The 18384-nt window shown below is 51.0% G+C and overlaps 1 protein-coding gene across 5 annotated transcripts; it reads right to left on the bottom strand.

Annotated features, from left to right (window-relative positions):
- Positions 1-695: 695 nt before the first annotated feature.
- LOC136520649 (putative disease resistance protein RGA1) lies at positions 696-16997 on the bottom strand. Of its 5 annotated transcripts, none has more exons than XM_066514232.1 (7): positions 16863-16997; positions 16194-16401; positions 16020-16102; positions 15419-15869; positions 15086-15297; positions 1222-3722; positions 696-1060 (listed from the first exon to the last, which is right to left on the bottom strand). In XM_066514232.1, exons 6-7 carry the CDS (start codon positions 3696-3698, stop codon positions 1033-1035), a joined length of 2505 nt encoding a protein of 834 aa, XP_066370329.1. In that variant the 5' UTR covers positions 3699-3722; positions 15086-15297; positions 15419-15869; positions 16020-16102; positions 16194-16401; positions 16863-16997; the 3' UTR covers positions 696-1032. The 5 variants fall into 5 exon arrangements, with proteins under 5 accessions (XP_066370329.1, XP_066370328.1, XP_066370330.1 ...); XM_066514231.1 differs by having other exon boundaries at positions 15086-15294; XM_066514233.1 differs by lacking the exon at positions 15086-15297.
- Positions 16998-18384: the final 1387 nt, after the last annotated feature.

The following is an 18384-nucleotide window of genomic DNA, read 5'->3' as shown; positions in this document are numbered from 1 at the left end:
CCTCTCGTCTCAAACATTCACCGACGCTTATATGAGCCTGCCGAGGACACGCCACACCACAGAGGTTCAGCCGTTCAGCTGCGCGCACCCAGCCGCCCTGCCGTCCGAGCCTCCGATCCTGAGAGGAGTGTATGTTCCGTTCTGGCTGCCGGTGTTGGACTAGCTAGCGCTGCTGCAGTTGTGCTTCTGAGATAACAGTTGGTGGCTATAACCATTTGCTAAGCCTTAACAGTACGTGCGTGTTTTGGTTAGCTAGTAGGAGTACAATACTAATTTCCTCTGATAAAACCCGGCTGCCATCAGGGTCTCAACATGGTGCTAGGCACGCACGCTCATCAGCTCATGAATACAGCCTATACGTACGTAAGAGTATTACCGAGGAGTAAGCAGATGTTGAGCTCAAAAACGTGGCACGACCTGTATTGTATTTGTGCATCGACGGACGTACGGCGTCCACACATCCTCGTCCAGCAACATCAGCCACCGACATGCTATGCCAGCCTGATGACCATTATTGACCAACGACACGAATGAAGGCCATGATTGGTGTGCTGCGCCACACCCACAAGCTCGGCCACTGACAAGTAGCTCGGCGGCGAGCCGGCGACAAGGGCAATAAACCACGCATCACCAGGATCACCCAAGCAACACAATCTTAACATGCATGCATGAAGAATAATATTTGAAGCCTGTCATCTAACCAAGCGAAATCAATCATCAGGTCCATAAGCTCAGTACATTTGCTACGTACGTATCCAATTGCACAGTTGTTCAGCTGACATAGAAATTCAACCATGTACAACGAAATGTGGCACTAAACGTTACATTTCAAGTAGCGGTGTCCAGCTTATTAATTATTTAGATATCACAAAATATATATTTCACGATCACTTTCCACAAGACCACAAACACCGGAAACGACACTAAGGATGCTGCTACAGCCATATATCATACGAATAATACGATGATAGGAAGCGACTGAGAGCTCGCTGCTTCCGTTGGTGCTTATTCGCAGCTCCTTCCTGTCACGGTTCAGGACGTTGCTGGTGCCTCATCGGTTCTGCGCATGCAGTGAGCCAAAAGAGTCGAGTGAGAATCCTCACAAGAAACAGGAGTCGAGCGAGATAAAATTTATAGCAAGATCTTTTGGTTGGTAGAGTAAACAAAACAACCAGTAAATTAAATTGACCAAGCAGTAAACCAGGGCTGACAGGAATATACCTTTCGAGGAGTATGCCATCAATCCGTATCTCAGGTATGTGGCGGATGAGAAGAAAATCCTCTCCGGAACCCGCGGTGCATCTCCCGCTCAACGCAGGGCAGTCACGAATCACAATTTTCTTAAGAGAAGTGAAATCTTGAATGAAACTTGGCAGCTTCTCCAACCCTTCGCAATCACGAATCCAAATGTATCCTAGAGAGGAAGCAGCAGATTTGAAGCTATCCGGAAATCCCACCAACTTTGGAAGAGAAACGAGCTCAAGCGTACGGAGGCGGCAAAGCCCGTCAAAGGCTTCCTCTGGTTTCATCAGATCAAGCTCTGCACAATTATGAATAACCAACTTCTGGAGTTCGGAGAGCTGACTCATGGCAGAGGGAAGAGAATGCAACTTTGGACAATTGAAGATGAATAGGTCCCTGAGGGAAGACAGGCTGCCCAGTCCCTCTGTCAATGATGCTAGCTCAAGGCAGTTGTCCAATTCTAGAACTGACAGGGAAGGCCAACCACAAAACCCATCATTTAACAAATGTTTCTGCTTTGAAGTCAAGAAGAGAAACGTCAGGTTAACAAGTCCATGCACGTCTCTTGGTAGCTCCACTAGTTGGTCACACATATAAACATGGAGTGTTTGTAGATTCACTAATTTGCATAAAGAATTTGGTAGGTATTTGATTTCTCTATTCCATTCTAGATCTAGATACCTTAGGTGCCTTAAATTTCCAATCGAACTTGGCAGCTCTTCAAATCCAGCTTCAGAAAAAACTAGGACACGAAGGTGCTTGAAAGTTGAGAAAAGGTCTTCAAGAAAGGCTTTACTCACAATGCCATAATTGTATCTGCTTATAAATGTCCTCGCCCTACAGGCCCTTTTTAGCTGCTTAGGAAATTTCATCTCCATTGAGAAGTCTTGGTTGTCCCACACTAGGTGTCTAATCCTCTCAGAGACATCAAATTTTTCACAACTGACAACTGTATGTTCCTTTTGGGACACTTTTATTGAAAGGTCATGAATAAGATCATGCATTTTACAAAACTGTATAGTAGAGTCAAAAACAATATACTGATCTTGTAAAAGTGATCTTCCAAGTTCATGACAGTATTCTTGGCCAATACTGATAATGTCATTGCTTTCCTTTCCTCCGTCCAACAATCCTAATGCCATCCAGAACATAACAAGACCTTTTGTAAAAAGTTTGTAGTCTTTTGGAAAAGTGGACAAGGAAGCAAAACATGCCTGTAGATGGGGTGGTAGTGCATCATAACTTAGTTTTAGTGCTGCCAAAATTCCAACGTTATCTTGCTTCACATTCCATAATTTCAATTCGTTGATGCGATGCCACTCTCCAACATCTCGACTGTTTAACAACTGGGAACCCAATGTCTTTGCAACCAAAGGGACACCATAGCATTTCTCAACAATTGAGTGTCCAATTTTTAACAACTTAGCATCCCTTTTTTCGTCACCTTTGAATGCATATCGGAAAAATACTTCCGTGCACTCTTCTTGTGGTAGCTTTGCTACTTCATATTGCTCCAGTGTCTTCACCACTGATGCAACATTTGGACCACGTGTGGTTACTATAATTACACTTCCATTACGACCACTACATAGAAGGCTTCTCAAGTCTTCCCATTCACTGACTTCTTCATTCCACATATCATCTAGCACAAGAAAATATCTCTTTTCATGTAAAATCCCACGCAACATACACTGTAGCGCCTCAAGGTTTAGTTCTTTGTGGCTTGCACCAGAAGATGATTGTATTATGTCATCCAAGATCTTCTTAAGATCATATACATCAGAGACACATGCCCATAACTTCATGTCAAATTTGTTGGTAATCTGCACATCATTATAAATTAGTTTGGCCAATGCAGTCTTCCCAATGCCTCCTAAACCAACAATGGGAAGTATAGACAAAGGACTCGTGGAGTCTGCAGCGGCTAGAATCCTTTCAACTATCTCATCTTTAGCACCATCTCTCCCAATAATGTTTGGTTCAATGATGGAGTGCGTTTCCCTACTACTACTTTTGGTTGCTGGGAAATCAATTAGCTTTTCAGCTAATCCAAACTGTGATTTGTTGGCTGCTATCTCATCAAGATTATGACGGACTTCTTTTATTCTGTGACTCAGTTCCAAGGGAAAAACCAGTCGATGTCGAAGTCGAGCACGGAAACCTTTGTGTACTTCTTGCTCCAGAATTCTGGTAGCCACATCATCCAACACATCATCAATGTTGTATACTGCATCCTTCAAGTTATCAAGCCACTCTTGGAGGGCATGCGAACTAGACTGCTTGTTCTCGGCATCTTGTAGAACAGCACAAATCGATCTCAGTGACCTTTCCAACTTCCCTTTTTCTTTCTTGACGTTCCAGGCTGACTTGATCTCATTAACAGCCCATTCTGTACCAAGGGATGTGACCTTCTGGAGAACAGAGGTTGCGAAGTGTGATAAAATAGCCTCAGCCATAGCGAGTGTCCAGCAATCTAACCACTGCAAAGGAAAAGAAAAACATCCATCAGGTTGTTACACTTATACCGATTTATATTTTGTTTTGTGCCACAAGACATTCTCTAATCATTGTTGGAATTCATAAATGCAAAACAAGGTTTCATGTTTTGATAGTTGCAAAAAGGAAGCAGAGTACGTATGAAAGACTAAATACTAGCTAGCAGTACCTTGATTTATGGGAGAGAAATACAGGGCCTATTTGCAGCAGAGTGTAGCAAAGAACTAGAAGTATGAAACAACTAATTGTGTCTTGTCGTCTCCTTTCAGTTATGAGAGCAGCATGCAGCGGTCAAGGCTCAAGCATAACTTTGCAGCTGGAGCATCATATTTGTTGAAACTAGCGGTTTCAATCCGTGTGGCGGAGATCGAGGCCTCCGTCCGTCTGACGATCGGCCTCGGGCGGAGGCTCGGGATACGAACGACAGGGGGGATAGTGGTGAGTAAGGGAATGACGCGGAAAACTATGGTTTCATTAACTCGTTCACCCACCAACCTCCATGGTTACAAGTGTCCCCTATTTATAGGACTCGACTACCACATAACAGAATTTATTACAATGCCCCTCAACTGCTACAGTACATTACTGGAATATTCTGCCGCTAGCCTCTTGTTCGCGGGGCAGTCCTGCCATACCGTCTCCAAGTAATGGGCTTCCATGAGCAGTCGGCCCACTGTAGCTTGGTCTTCGGCCCAAAGGCCTGGGTCCCCGGCGCTGGCCTTCATCTCCCACGGCGCGCCGCTCCCTCGGCGGGTCTCCGCCGGACGGTCGGAGACGTTATCTGCCGGTCTCCGCCCGGCCGCGCGGGGGCCATGGTTCTCGCCGCCGGCCTCCGCGTTCAGGGGCGCGCCGTTGCCTTGGAGAATCTTCGCCGGTCCAGGCGGAGGCATCACCCGCAGGTCTCCGCCCGGCCGCTGGCCTCCGCCCTCAGGGGCGCGCCGTCACCTTGGAGAGTCCCCGCCGGTCCGGGCGGAGACATCATCCGTAGGTCTCCGCCCGGCCGCGCAGGGGCCATGCTGGCGTGCTTGCGCGGACCACGAGCGCCCGCGCTTGAGTACCTGCGCACACTTAGGCAAGATCGTTTGTTTGATTAGTTTATAGATAAGGCTGCCTCCGCCCATAATACCGGAGACGCCCGCCTGAGCGGTCGGCGGGATGCGTGCCTGGCCTTGGCGGAGTCCGCGATGACCCCTCGAGCATGGTCGGGAAATTTCCTAGTCAGCGTCGGGTCTCCGCCCCAAGACGCTCGAAGACGCCTTGGCGACACCCCGCTGCCGGGGGCCTTTGCCACCCGCCAAAGCCATGTTACAATAGTTCCCCCCTTTTGAGACCATGGTTCGCCGGAGCGTGCCGTGATCTCAAAACGCCTTAGCCGAAGGCGTCCGTGGGGGCGGAGGCCGCCTTCGGTGTCTTCGAGCGAGGCCCCGCTACTTCCCCCCTGGCCCGCTTTGGCGTAGCCGTTGGTCTCGTCGAGAGTAGCCGTTGGGTGGCAAATCTAGCCGTGGCCCTACGTCGCGGCCGTTTCCGCTGTGTCAGTGTCCGTTGCGTTCCCTGCGATTTTTTCGGAGGTGACCGTTGTGCAGCGGGCGAATCTTCCGGAGATGACCGTTGTGTGGCGGGAGTCGGACCGCCTGCCCGCTGCCTATATAAGGGTGCTTTTGGCGGCGGGGTCCCCCCACACACCGCTCACTCGCTTTCATTGCGTTCGAGAAAATGCTCTCTGCCCTCTTTGCTTTCGCCTCTTGCTGCCCTCGCTCGTTCCGTCTTTCTGTTCGCGTCTCGCGCTTAGGTTGCAGTCGCGGTGGCTTTCCTTTCCGCCTCCGCCCAAACTCGCTGGCCCGCCTTCTCTGGACCCTACCGCCACCTTCTCGGCGTTAGGGCCGTCGGCTGGGGTGCACGCTTTGAGGAGTGCATGCTTGCCTCCGCCTCCGTGTTGGAGTTGGAAAACTGGTGGAGGAGGATTTGGGGAGCGTCTCTGCGTCTATCGGAGACCTAATCACCGTGGACTCCGGAGACATGGCGATAAAATCTTGGGACTTCGGCCCGTCCTCTATTACTGAGGAGGCAATCGCGGAGATGCTGAAGGAGTCATGTTTTCCTTCTTCCAGGGTGAAAATCCCTCCGCCGGGTCAGACTGTTTCGGAGCCGGAGGAAGGATACGCGGTGGTCTTTCGGGACTTCTTCACCTGCGGCCTCCGGTTTCCTTACATTCCCTTCCTTCGCCGGGTGTTGGAGACCTTCAATGTTCAGCTCCATCATCTGACTCCCACTGCTTTCCTGACACTTAGCAAATTCTGCTGGGCATGCGTCTCTTACGGTGCCGAGCCGGATGTGGATACCTTTTGCACGTACTATGAACTGCAGAAGCAGCCGAAGAAGAAGAAGGAGGTGCAAGATGGCAAGGAGGTGGAAGTGACCTATCAGTACGGTAGTTGCACTTTCATGTCTAAGAGGAACCAAGGCGTGGACCGCCTAGAGATCTCTTTTTGCCAGAAGGGCAAGTGGGACCGCGGCTGGCTTGAGCAATGGTTCTACGTGAAGACTTATGGGGTCCGCAGCACAACCGAGGATGGCGAGGAAGTCTCGGAGTATCCACTGACTTCTCGGATGAAGGAGATGGCGCCACACATGCGTGTGGATCCGCCGGAGGAGGTGTCTCCGACGCGGGAGGCCTGTGATCAGGCTTTTGCGGCAGCGTGCCGCTACTCTGGTGGTCACGATCTGGTGGAGGAGATCATGGCCTCCAACTACTGGCCCTTGGGCAAAAACAACCCAGCTTTTCAGCTGGAACAGGTCAAGGTTCCCATTTTCGGGCTGGAGGCCGGGATTCCGTTCCCCCGCTTCGGTCGGTCTTTGGGGGAGGGGGTGACAGAGGACGGTTTCGTCTCCGAAGTCAAGGAGGCCGCCATAGGGTTGGTTGGCAAGATTTCCGAGCATGAGTACACGTCTCGGATGGCCGTGGCAGGCACCATGCCGCGGCTCAATCGAGTTTTTGAGGAGGTCGGTATCATATACCGGGAGCGCGAGGTTTCTGCTAAGGTCCTGGCCTCGATTGAAAAGAAGAAGAAGAAGGCCTACGCAAAGAATGTTACAGCGGAGCCCGAGTCCAAAAAGAGGAAGGACGCCGTCGTATCTCGGGTGCCTGTGAAAAAGAAGAAGAAAAGCGGAGCCCCATTGATCGCGCCGGCCTTGTCTTCTGCTGGCAGTGCGGGCGCTGCCTCCACCGGCAGCGAAGACGTTGAGAGCTCCTCCGCCCTGTCAGCGGACGCTCGAGTTGCGAGCGGGGGGGAGCGCGACTCTCCCGTAGCTCCGGTGTGCCCGACGAGAGGGGCGGTGAGCGGTGCTGGGCGTCCGGAGACCGGCGTTGTCCTGGCGCGCTCCTCGCATGGTGCTACGAGCGTCGGTGAACGGCCAGAGGATAGCGCCGCCGAGCCTATGCCCGACGTTCTTGGCGGGCTGTGCTCGAGCTCTGAAGAGGACATGGAGGCCATCCTACGGCGTGTTCCTTCGCCCTCTGCCACTGTCACGCTTTCGCCCGTACCTGCGGCCGACGTTGGGCAGCTGGAGGCCGCTCTTGCTGAGGAGGCTCCGGCGGCTCAGCCTTCTTCGAGCCCTCCGCCCACCGGGCCGCTGGCTGAGGAAGTCCGCCCCTTTGGGCCTTCGCCACACGATACGGCGGAGACTTCTGCTCAGAGGGCGCGGCAAGCTGCTCTGCCTGGGCTCTTTATGAGTAAGCTCGTTTGGTGCACATCCTTATGTTTATTGTCTTCGCCCAGTTCATTCCTTTGCGTATTGTGCTAAGTGCCAATACTATGCACCTGCTGCTTTGTAGGTGATGTCATGGCTGGACTTCTCACCCCAGAGGAGCGAGCAGCCACCGCTGGTGCTAGGTTCGGTCCGGGGCAACCGGGGTTGACGGCGCCGAGTCCGAGTAAGTAAAAATGTTTTCATTTTGATCATCATCTGGTCTGTTTGTGATCTGCCCTCCGACCTAAGCTGCTATTGTTGTTTTTTTTACGTAGGCTCCTCCGACACTTCTATCTTAGGTTGGGAGGAGTGTTATCTTGCCGTTCTTGGAGACGTCGGAGGTGGTCTTTGGCTGTTGGTGCGTTTAACGTGAGATTTGCTTTTCTCACCTCATCGTTTCTTGTTTGTTTGTTCTTCTTTGAACAGATCGCTTCAAACAGCGTCTGAGGGATATGGATTTCTTCCAGCTTCTTCACATTCACCTGGAACACCAGAGCCTGGTGCGCCTCCGACGGTTTTGCCCCTTTCCTTGTTTTATTATTTTTTGTGTACGCTCGTTTCTAGACTTGTTCTTGATTCCGCTGTTGATCGCTTTGGGTTTTTTTGTCGCAGGGGTATCACATGGGTGTTGTTATGGAAGAGCGCTGCACCCGCGAGGTTTCCGACCGTGACGCCGCGATCAAAGCACTCAAGGTGGAAATCGAGCGCTTGGAAGGTGAAAAAGGGGGTCTGTCGGACTCTCTCACAGCTCTCCGCCTGTCTCTGACGGAGAAGGAGCGAGAAAAGGATGGCTTGAGGGTCGATCTTGCCAAGACCTGGGAGGCGGAGGTTTTGTCCGCCGAGCAGGCTCGTAGGGCGAGTGAGCTGGCCAAGGGTCTCCGGTGAGAGCTTGCCTCCGAGAAGGAGTCCGCAGCAGCGGTGAGGGAGCAACTTTCTCTGACGACGAGGCATTTGGACTCGGTCAAAGGAGTCCTTGCTGCGACCGTTGGTCACTACCGGGCCACCGTCGCCGAGCTTGGAGGCGAGACCTCCGCTCCTCCGGAAGAAGACAGCGTGTACGCCCTCGCCTCCTGGCTAAAGCGTCATCTTGCGAAGCTCCCTGGTCTGATCAACGGTTGCACGGACTACGGGGCACTAGCTGGAGTGGCGAACTATGCCAAACTTTTGGCATGCGGCGGGTGTACGCACACCGAAAGTATTCCGGAGGGGGCGCTGCCTGGTCCAGAGGAGCTCGGTGAGACCTCTCTTGGTTTGCGAAAAACCTTGAGAAATTTCATCGGGCACTTTTGGGCTCCATTTCGGAGATCTGCTGCCCGGAAACTGGCGGAGGACAAGAGGGCGAAGGTACTTACAATCTTTGTAGTCGCCCTTTTTCTCCTTTTTTCGTTGCTTTTGCCCCTGACATTCTAGCCTACGTTGCAGGATGCGCAGAAGGGTCTTGCGGGCAGGCCTCCGTCGGTTCCGCGCTCGGCGACTGCGGTTGGTGCCTCCGCCGCTGGTGGCGCTCCGGGGGGATCTACGATCGGCAAAGTCGGTGGTTGAAGGCCGCAGGCGCCGTGCCCACCCACCGCTGATGCGAGCTCCGCTCCAGGGACTTCCGCCGCGGCTGATGCGCCGGAGGTCTAGGCTCTTTGTAGCATTTAGTTGTTCTAGCGTGTACCTCGCAGTCCAACTGGGGTTTTGTGAATAAAGTTTATTTTGTTCTGAATGGTTTTGTGCAAAATTTTAACCTTGCACAGGTTCCGAATCGGGAGCCTGCGCATGACGTTGCTCCTTTGACTCTCTACAACGACGGTATTTACGTGAGCGGACAGCTTTGGGAGTATTGGCGTTCGGCCTTCCCCCGCAGCATTGCGCACGACGTATTTGAGTCGGTTAGGTTTGACATAGACGACGAGCGCGTGGGGTTTACTCGCGCGCTCGCTTGGCGCGGACCTCCGCCACAGTAGTTAGGATTTTATTTCAAGTTGGTGTCCTGTAAGAATGTTTCTCGACGCTTTATGGAATGCAAGACAGGTTCACTTTCTTGATTGTTTGTGCGGTGGCTTGAGCCCGTCGTGGTAGTTTACATATCTCGTCTAGTCCCGAGCTCGCGCACCGTTGTCCTTTGCTTGGGCGATCGAGCGCGATACAGAGGTGGTGGCCAGGACCTTCTCCCCATTTTTTTTTCTCATTCTCTGTGTTTGCTTGATGGCCGGGGCGGAAGTCTCCGCAGCTTTTCGACCGGCGGAGGCATACTTGAAGTCCGCCTGGTGAGGTTTGCCGATTCGTCGTTTGATCCGGCTGGGGGTTTGGCGCAGCTTGTGCAGACGGCGGAGACTCTAGATATTTCTTTAGCTGGGTGTTTTAGTTGTCTGGAGGCGTGGGTCTCTGACGCTGCACACCCGTGGGACAAGGTTGATCTTTGGAGATGGCAGGTTAGGTCTCCGGCGTCAGGGGGATGTTATGAGTTTTCGTGCGATATCCCCCTACTCCCATAGGCCTTTGCTGTTCATCACCGTGCCATGGGCCCTCTCTCTTTTCCCACTGTCTCTGACTGTGTACCGTAGCCTCCGATTTTACGAGTTTTCGTACAATATCTACGGCCGATTTGGATATCTAAGGAGACCCTGCCTCCATGGCTATTGCTATGGCTTTTGCCTACACTATGCCTTGCTCCCCCCTTGCGCTCTTGCGCCTTATGCTGACTGAGTTTCTCAAGGGCACGGGGGGAATCTGTTTTTATAATGGGGGGGGTGGCTTTCGAGCGTTAACATTTTTGTACGTTGTTAGGTGGAACGTATCTTGGCTTTAATGGCCTGTATGTTGCCTAAATTATTCGTTCTTCTTGAGATCTTTGAAGTAAAGAGGCCTGGCGCCGCAGTGGTGGCAGTGTTTTGTCAGGCACTTTCTATTTTTCCTATTTCGGATAGCGGCGACCTTTTTCCTAGTTCTGGCGCCACAATTTTGTTTCCCCTGACGCTAGGTTTTTTTAAGGTCGGAGGCCTGTTCCACCGAGGTTGTTGCCTTGATGCCTGACTTCGGTCAGGTCTTTGTCAATGGTTGGAGGTCTTTTTGGCCGAAGATTTTTGGCCATAGAGGTCGTTTTAAATTGCCCTTGCCTATGGCTGGCGCTTTGAAAGGACCTGTGGTTTTTGTTTACCGAATATTGCGGCGCCAGAGCTGGCCGCTTTCGGTTTTGGGTTCTTTGTGGCGTTCTTTTAGGAAATTACCTCTTTATACTTGTAGAGGATTTTTACATTGAGCCTGCCTCGTTAAAAACCTCACCTCCATTTGGAGTTCTCCTGTGAGGAAAAGAGTGCAGGCTCTTTTACATTTTGTTTTGAATGAAGTAGAAAAAAACTAAGGTAATTGCATGTAGGGGCCTCCGCTTATATTTTGTGGAGGTTGCCCTTTGGTACATTGCCTAGATGTAGTATCTACGAAGGCTGTCGATATTCCATGTGTGGGTTGTCGTGACACCTTCGCTGTCGGTCATGTGGAAAGAACCAGGTCGGCCTGCTGCCGTTGCTGTGTATGGGCCTTCCCATTTCGGTTGCAACTTACCGACAAGTTGTGCGTTTGGTTTTCTCCTGAGTACGAGGTCTCCATGTTTTATGTCTTTCCTTACCACCTGAGAGTCTCTCCACTTCTTGGTTTGGGACTGATATTTTGCAATGTTGTCGACTGCTTCCAGTATGGTGGCTTCTATTGTTTCTTTTGCATATTCTTCATCTTGCAACATCAGCTGACTTGTTGTGCGGAGGCTTTCGTGCTTTATTTCTTCTGGCATCATGGCCTCTTCTCCATAAAGCAGTTTGAATGGTGTGAATCCTGTTGTTCTTGAGACGGATGTATTGTGTGACCAAATAACTCTAGGTAATTCATCTATCCATTTTCCTTTACGTAGGCCCAGCAGTGTCTTTGATATTGCTGAAAAGACTATTCTATTTGCTCTTTCCACTGCTCCATTGGACTCCGGGTGGAATACAGAGGCGAAGGCTAATTTTGTCCCGATGCTTTTGTAGAATTCTTTGAAGTTCTCTGAATCGAATTGTTTTCCATTGTCTACTGTCAAGATCCTTGGTACACCGAATCTGCAAACGATGTTCTGCCAGAAGAACTTTCTGATAGTTTCTGAGGTTATCTTCGCCAACAGCTTTGCCTCTATCCATCTTGTGAAATATTCCACTGCCACTACTGCGAATCTGTTTCCTCCTTGGGATGGAGGTAATGGGCCGACCAGGTCCATCCCCCATCTTTGCAACGGCCATATCGGAGGTATAAGCTGGGGTCTCCGACGATGGTTTTGACTGTCCTAGAGAGAATGTTTGGCATGCTTTGCATGTTCTGACTGTCTGCTCTATGTCTTGTATGTGTGTTGGCCAATAAAAACCTTGCCTTATTGCCTTTGCTGATAAAGCTCTAGAGCCGATGTGCGACCCGCAAATTCCTGAGTGTATTTCTTGAAGCAATTCTATGCCTTCGCTCTGCGATATGCATTTGAGGAGAGGCTGGACTACTCCTTTCTTGTACAGTACGCCATTTACGATTGTGTAATTTCTTGCCCTGGCCTGTATTCTTGCTGCTTTTGCTTCATCTTCTTCGATTGTTTTGCCTTCTAGGAATTCTGTTATCACCTTTCTCCAATCTTCATTTTGTAGGTGTAGTATGGGTTTTAGTGCCTTGGATGTCTCCGCAGTTGCCGGAGACTTCAAGATCTGGTAAAAAGTGTTTGGAGGCAGTGGCAGGTTGTTTGCCGCAGCCTTTGCCAATTCATCTGCCTCTGCATTTTCTGATCTTGGGATGTGCTTTAGGGTGAAATCCTCGAATCTCCGCTCCAAATTTCTGACAACGGATAGGTATTTGATGAGTTCTGGCTCTCTTGCTGTGTATTCTTTCTCTACTTGGCCAGTGACCACTTGAGAATCTATTTTGACTGTCAATGTTTTTGCCCCTAGGGCCTTTGCTTTGCTCAGCGCTAGGATCAGGCCTTCGTATTCTGCTATGTTGTTTGTTGATTTGAACTCTAGCCTTGCTGCGTATTTCAGTCTGACGGAGGGTGCCGTTAGGACGGCGGAGGCTCCTGCTCCGGCTTGGCCCCAGGCTCCATCCGTGAATGCTATCCAGCCTTGAGCTATTGGTTGCGTCTTGGGCTCTGTCGGAGGTGTCCAATCTGCTACAAAATCAGCTAATGCTTGTGATTTGATTGCTGTTCTGGGGACATATGAGATTCCAAACTGTGATAGCTCTGTAGCCCATTTGCCTATTCTGCCGGAGGCTTCTTTGTTTCTGAGCAAGTCTGGTAGTGGCAGAGATGTTGGAACTGAGATTTCGTGGGCTTGGAAGTAATGCTTTAGTTTTCTTGATGCCATCAGCACTGCGTAGGCGACTTTTTCTACCTCTGTATAGTTTAGCTTGGCTCCGGACAGTGCTTCTGAGATGAAATAAACTGGTTTTTGAGTTTTGCCTAATTCTTTTTCCAGCTCGTGGACTAAAACTGCGCTAACTGCATGGTCGGAGGCCGCCACATGCAGCAATAGGTGGCTATCCGATTCTGGGACGGAGACCATCAGTGAGTTTGCCAGATACTCTTTCAAGTTATGAAATGCCTCCGACTGCTTGGGCCCCCATTCGAAGTTGTCTCCGCCCCTCAGGGCTTGGAAGAAGGGTAGGCTGTGTTCTGCTGATTTTGAGATGAATCTATTGAGCGCTGCTATTCTTCTCGTTAGCTTTTGTACTTCCTTCTTGTTTTTGGGCTCTGCCATTGCCATTATTGCTCTGGTTTTGTCCGGGTTCGCTTTGATGCCTTCGCTGCTTATGATATAACCGAGCATCTTCCCTTTTGTGACTCCGAATATACATTTCTCTGGGTCAGTCTTTCCGTTGAACTTGGGTAGTGTGATTGACTTGTACGATGTTGGCCATGGCGACTATTGTATGCCTTCAAATAGTGGGGACTTGGGATCGATAGGCCTCCGCATCACTTAAGATGGCATCGTCGGCTGGTTGATCACTGGCGTAGAACCTTGAAGCATGGCTGCAGTTGGTGTTGCTGCGGAGGCTGGGATTACGGAGGTTGTTGCTGGTACTGCATGCTGCATACTTAGCATCTCAGCATGTAGGACTGCCAACTGCTGCCTTATTTCTGCTGCTTGTGCTGACGCTTGAATAGCTTGCTGATTAGCTGCGAATGCTGCTGCCATTCTGTCCCTCTCTTGTTGTGCTCTTTGCAACTGTGCTTGCAGCTGTTGCAGTTCTTGCTCGGGTGCTGTGGCTGAGTTTGGTTGGGCCTCCGGATCTTGAATCTCTTGGTCTTGGGGTTCCGGTGGTTGACCCTGGGCGTCTGCTCTGGTGTCATCCTCCGCTGGCGAGGTTGCGTAGGCGCTACGAATGTTGCGCCTAGGCCTTCCTCGCTGACCTGTGGTCGCTGCTGCTGTGGTGGTGGTCTTTCTTTTCCCTGCCATCGTTGGTTTGCCTTGGCTCAACCACGGTGGGCGCCAATGTTGAAACTAGCGGTTTCAATCCGTGTGGCGGAGACCGAGGCCTCCGTCCGTCTGACGATCGGCCTCGGGCGGAGGCTCGGGATACGAACGACAGGGGGGATAGTGGTGAGTAAGGGAATGACGCAGAAAACTATGGTTTCATTAACTCGTTCACCCACCAACCTCCATGGTTACAAGTGTCCCCTATTTATAGGACTCGACTACCACATAACAGAATTTATTACAATGCCCTTCAACTGCTACAGTACATTCCTGGAATATTCTGCCGCTAGCCTCTTGTTCGTGGGGCAGTCCTGCCATACCGTCTCCAAGTAATGGGCTTCCATGAGCAGTCGGCCCACTGTAGCTTGGTCTTCGGCCCAAAGGCCTGGGTCCCCGGAGCTGGCCTTCATCTCCCACGGCGCGCCGCTCCCTCGGCGGGTCTCCGCCCGGCCGCGCGGGGGCCATGGTTCTCGCCGCAGGCCTCCGCGTTCAGGGGCGCGCCGTTGCCTTGGAGAATCTTCGCCGGTCCGGGTGGAGGCATCACCCGCAGGTCTCCGCCCGGCCGCTGGCCTCCGCCCTCAGGGGTGCGCCGTCGCCTTGGAGAGTCCCCGCCGGTCCGGGCGGAGACATCATCCGTAGGTCTCCGCCCGGCCGCGCAGGGGCCATGCTGGCGCGCTTGCGCGGACCGCGAGTGTCCGCGCTTGAGTACTTGCGCACACTTAGGCAAGATCGTTTGTTTGATTAGTTTAGAGATAAGGCTGCCTCCGCCCGTAATACCGGAGACGCCCGCCTGAGCGGTCGGCGGGATGCGTGCCTGGCCTTGGCGGAGTCCGCGATGACCCCTCGAGCATGGTCGGGAAATTTCCTAGTCAGCGCCGGGTCTCCGCCCCAAGACGCTCGAAGACGTCTTGGCGACACCCCGCTGCCGGGGGCCTTCGCCACCCGCCAAAGCCATGTTACAACAATATTCGTGGTAGCTCCATGTCTTCTGTGTCAAAACATGCCACAGGGAATAATGGAACTGACTTGATTGCAGAAACATCAGGCAAGCAAGGCACGAATCCAACGTTGTAATTAAGGTTTGGTTGCCAGAAACAAAAAGGAAAATGATGGTTATACTGTAACGCACGTACCAGGAACCTGGCGATTTAAAGCGCGGTAGTAGTCCTCCCATGGGCGGTCTGAGGAAAGGTTCTTCTCCTTGCCGGAGATGAGGATTGAAATGGCAGGCAAGCAAAGACTTGAGGTCGTCTTTGTTTTCTGCCGGACGAGTCAACTGTGATCCAGAGTTAAAAAGGGAGATCCATAACATAGATCTGCCTTAGCTAACGGAGTTCTAGTCCTGCTTCATACACACAAGATGAAGATTGAAGAGCAAGGGCGATTAATTAGTTGTCATGAAACCACGCATCAGGAGAGGAAATGAGATTCTGACTGAGCAGGGATGAATGCCTGAACAACTTAACCTTCAGATTTCAGTAGTGGAAGTGCTGATGTACAGACCACACCAACCGAGTTCAGCGTGTGACACCCCTTGGAATCCGGAGGGAAGGATGACATTAGTTTGGTTTAAACATGTCAGATCCAGCAACACTGAGGCCGGCAAGCATATGTCTTGTCTTCGTGCAATAACAGCGTTAGTTTAGCTGACAACCGGATAGAATACTTAATAGCCAACGACGCCGCGATCAACGTGCCCACCGACCAGCCGGACTTGTGCTTCTGAGCGACTCGCACCTAGCTAGGCTGCCGGTGTTGGAGTGGCGCTGCCCCCGCGTCCTACTCCGATGTATCCAGTTGTGCACTTGCTTCGTTCTGAGATAGCAGTTGATGGAACCCTGCAACTTTCATACGTCTTCATAGAAGTGTGATAAAGTAACCTCAGCCATGTTGAGTGTCCGGCAGTCTAGCTAGCCACTGCAAAGCAAAAAAAACATCTATCGTGTTGTTACACTTACACAGACTCGTATTTTGTTTTGTGGAACTCATAAATGCAAAACAAAGTTTCATGCTTGCATATTTAGAAAGAAAACAGATTATGTATAGAAGATTAAGTACTACACATGCCTGTCTGGGAAGGGATCTGAACTGATTGCAGAAATATCAAACAAGCGAGCCACGAAGCAACGTCCTGGTTAACGTTGGATTGTCTGGAACAAAAAAGATTAACAGAATATCAAGGTTGAGCTCTAATAATGCACATACCAGAGAATTGGCGATTGAGAGCTGCAGCAGTAGTACTCTTCTGAGCGGTCTGAGGAAACGCAGTTCTTGCTGCTTCTCCTTTCCTGGGCCGTGAGGTGAGGATCGAAATGCCAGGCAACAGACGACTTGACTACAAGGCCATCGTCTTTGTTTTCAGAGTAGATGGCACGAGTGATGACAAACTTCTGCCGGCCGAGTCAGTGGAGTAGTCTCAGCCATATCAGAGTGTCCGGCAATCTAGCCACTGAAAGCAAAAGAAAAACATCCATCAGGCTTTTACACTTACACAGATATGTATTTTGTTCTGCGGAACTCATCGATGCAAAACAAGGTTTCATGCTTGGATAGTCGCAGAAACAAAACAGAGTATATATGGAAGATTAAATGCTACTTGTAGCTTGATTTATTGAAGAAGAATACGGGGCCTATTTGCAGCAGATTGTAGCAAAGAACTAGTAGTAGTATGGAACTACTAGGGGTGCCATGTCTTCTAGTTTAGATGAGGAGAGTAGCATGGAGACGCAGTTCACGTCATATTCGTGATGTGCTCCTTGCCTTTTGAGTCACATGCTTGACAGTGAAGGGAACTGAGAGTTGAATGCAGAAACATCATACAGGCAAGCCACGAAGAAGCAGCCTTCTAGTTAAGGTTAGGTTCTCTGAACAAAAAAGGATATCAAGATTGAACTGTAACGACGCACAAACCAGGGAAACGGCGACTGAGAGCGCAGTAGTAGTCACTGATCCCCTAAGCGGTCTGAGGAGAGATGCAATTCTTGCTTCTTCTCCGTTCTCCCTGCCGGCGTCGAGGATTGAAATGCCGGGCAATGCAAGAGACGACTTGAGGTCGTCTTTGTTTTCGGAGTAGTAGGTGGTGAGAGCTAGCGATAATGGTCGACTTCAGCTGACCGATCGAGTTAGTGATGCATCTTTCCGTACGTGCAGTAAAATGTACGAGGTGGTGCGCCTTTCCACCACGACAATGGGGGAAAGACGAGCTGTTTCAAAAGTCTGCACGATAATTCGCGGCTTTGGCATCTCGACGCGTCAGCGCGTGCTTTGTCTGAATTGTTAATTAAAGAACCTCACCTGCCCAAGCATTCGTTCCATCAAAGCTTTTTTTTTAGCCAGCAAGAAAACTTGCATCGCGGATCAACGGCCATGAGACGGAGCACATCCAGCACCTCGCATGATCAGGCAAACCAACCTAGACGACTTGAGGGCAGAGGTCGTCTTTGTTTTCCGCGTAGGTGGTGAGAGTAACGATCGACATCAGCCGCCCGGAGTTAGTGGTGCATCTTTCGTGCAGTAAAATGAACGAGTTGGTGTGCCTTTCCACCACGACAGTGGGGAAAAAGGCGAGCTCTTTGAGAATTCCACACTATAATTCGCTGCTTTGGCATCTGAGACGCGTTAGCGTGTGCTTTGTCTCAATTGTTAATTAATGAACCCCAGCAGCTCAAGCATCAAGCTCCATAGAAGCTTGCATCGCGGGCGATGGCCATGACACGGAGCAGATGATCCACCTACTCGCTGTTATTGCAGGGATACCACAGGAAGTGTGTATGCTTATCTCAGAGCTCACTGTATCGCAGCATGCTCTTTTAGCCAAGGGATGTGCTAGCGCCCGGACATCCGAAGGGATAGGATTCCGTCGGACGGCCGATTCTTGCGCGTACCTGCACAGTCTGCCCTCCGTCCACTAATTCACCCTGCCAGTATGCGCATCGCACCATCGTCGCGTCCATACGACTCGCAATATGCCCCGTCCGCCTCGACTTGACCCGCCCCCATCCGCGCACCCCGCCCCCATCCGTCGCCACGCCCCGCAGGCACACCCCGCCCCATCATGCCTCCGACCGCCGGCCCCCAACACGCTGCGCGCCACGTCCGCCGGCCACCGGCTCGCCGTGCCCCATTTCCGTCGCCCGTGCCGTGCCACCATCACTCCCCCGTGCCCCTGACTCTCCGAACAACATGAAACACGTGCAACATGAAACACTTGAATAAAACATACGTTTGAAACTGATGAAACATCTAGAAAATACACTTCCAACATATGTGCGAAAACATATGCAACATTCAGATAAAACACTTGCAAGTTGCAACAAGAAAACACTTACTGCAACGGAAGACTGGAACAGATGAAACATTTAGAACATATTATTGCAACATATGTCTGAAACATATGCAACATCCAGATGAAAACGCTTTCAACATATGTTTG

Source organism: Miscanthus floridulus, chromosome 18, assembly GCF_019320115.1.
Source record: "Miscanthus floridulus cultivar M001 chromosome 18, ASM1932011v1, whole genome shotgun sequence".
NCBI classification, from domain to species: Eukaryota; Viridiplantae; Streptophyta; class Magnoliopsida; order Poales; family Poaceae; genus Miscanthus; species Miscanthus floridulus.
Note: the sequence above shows the minus strand (reverse complement) of the source record. Positions and strands in the feature narration are given on the sequence as shown.

Coding starts and splice junctions, on each gene's coding strand:
- LOC136520649 (XM_066514232.1), bottom strand. CDS start 3,698: ATGGCTGAGGCTATTTTATCACACTTCGCAACCTCTGTTCTCCAGAAG. Junction 1,061..1,221: donor GATGGCATACTCCTCGAAAG/GTATATTCCTGT, acceptor CTGCATGCGCAG/AACCGATGAGGCACCAGCAA.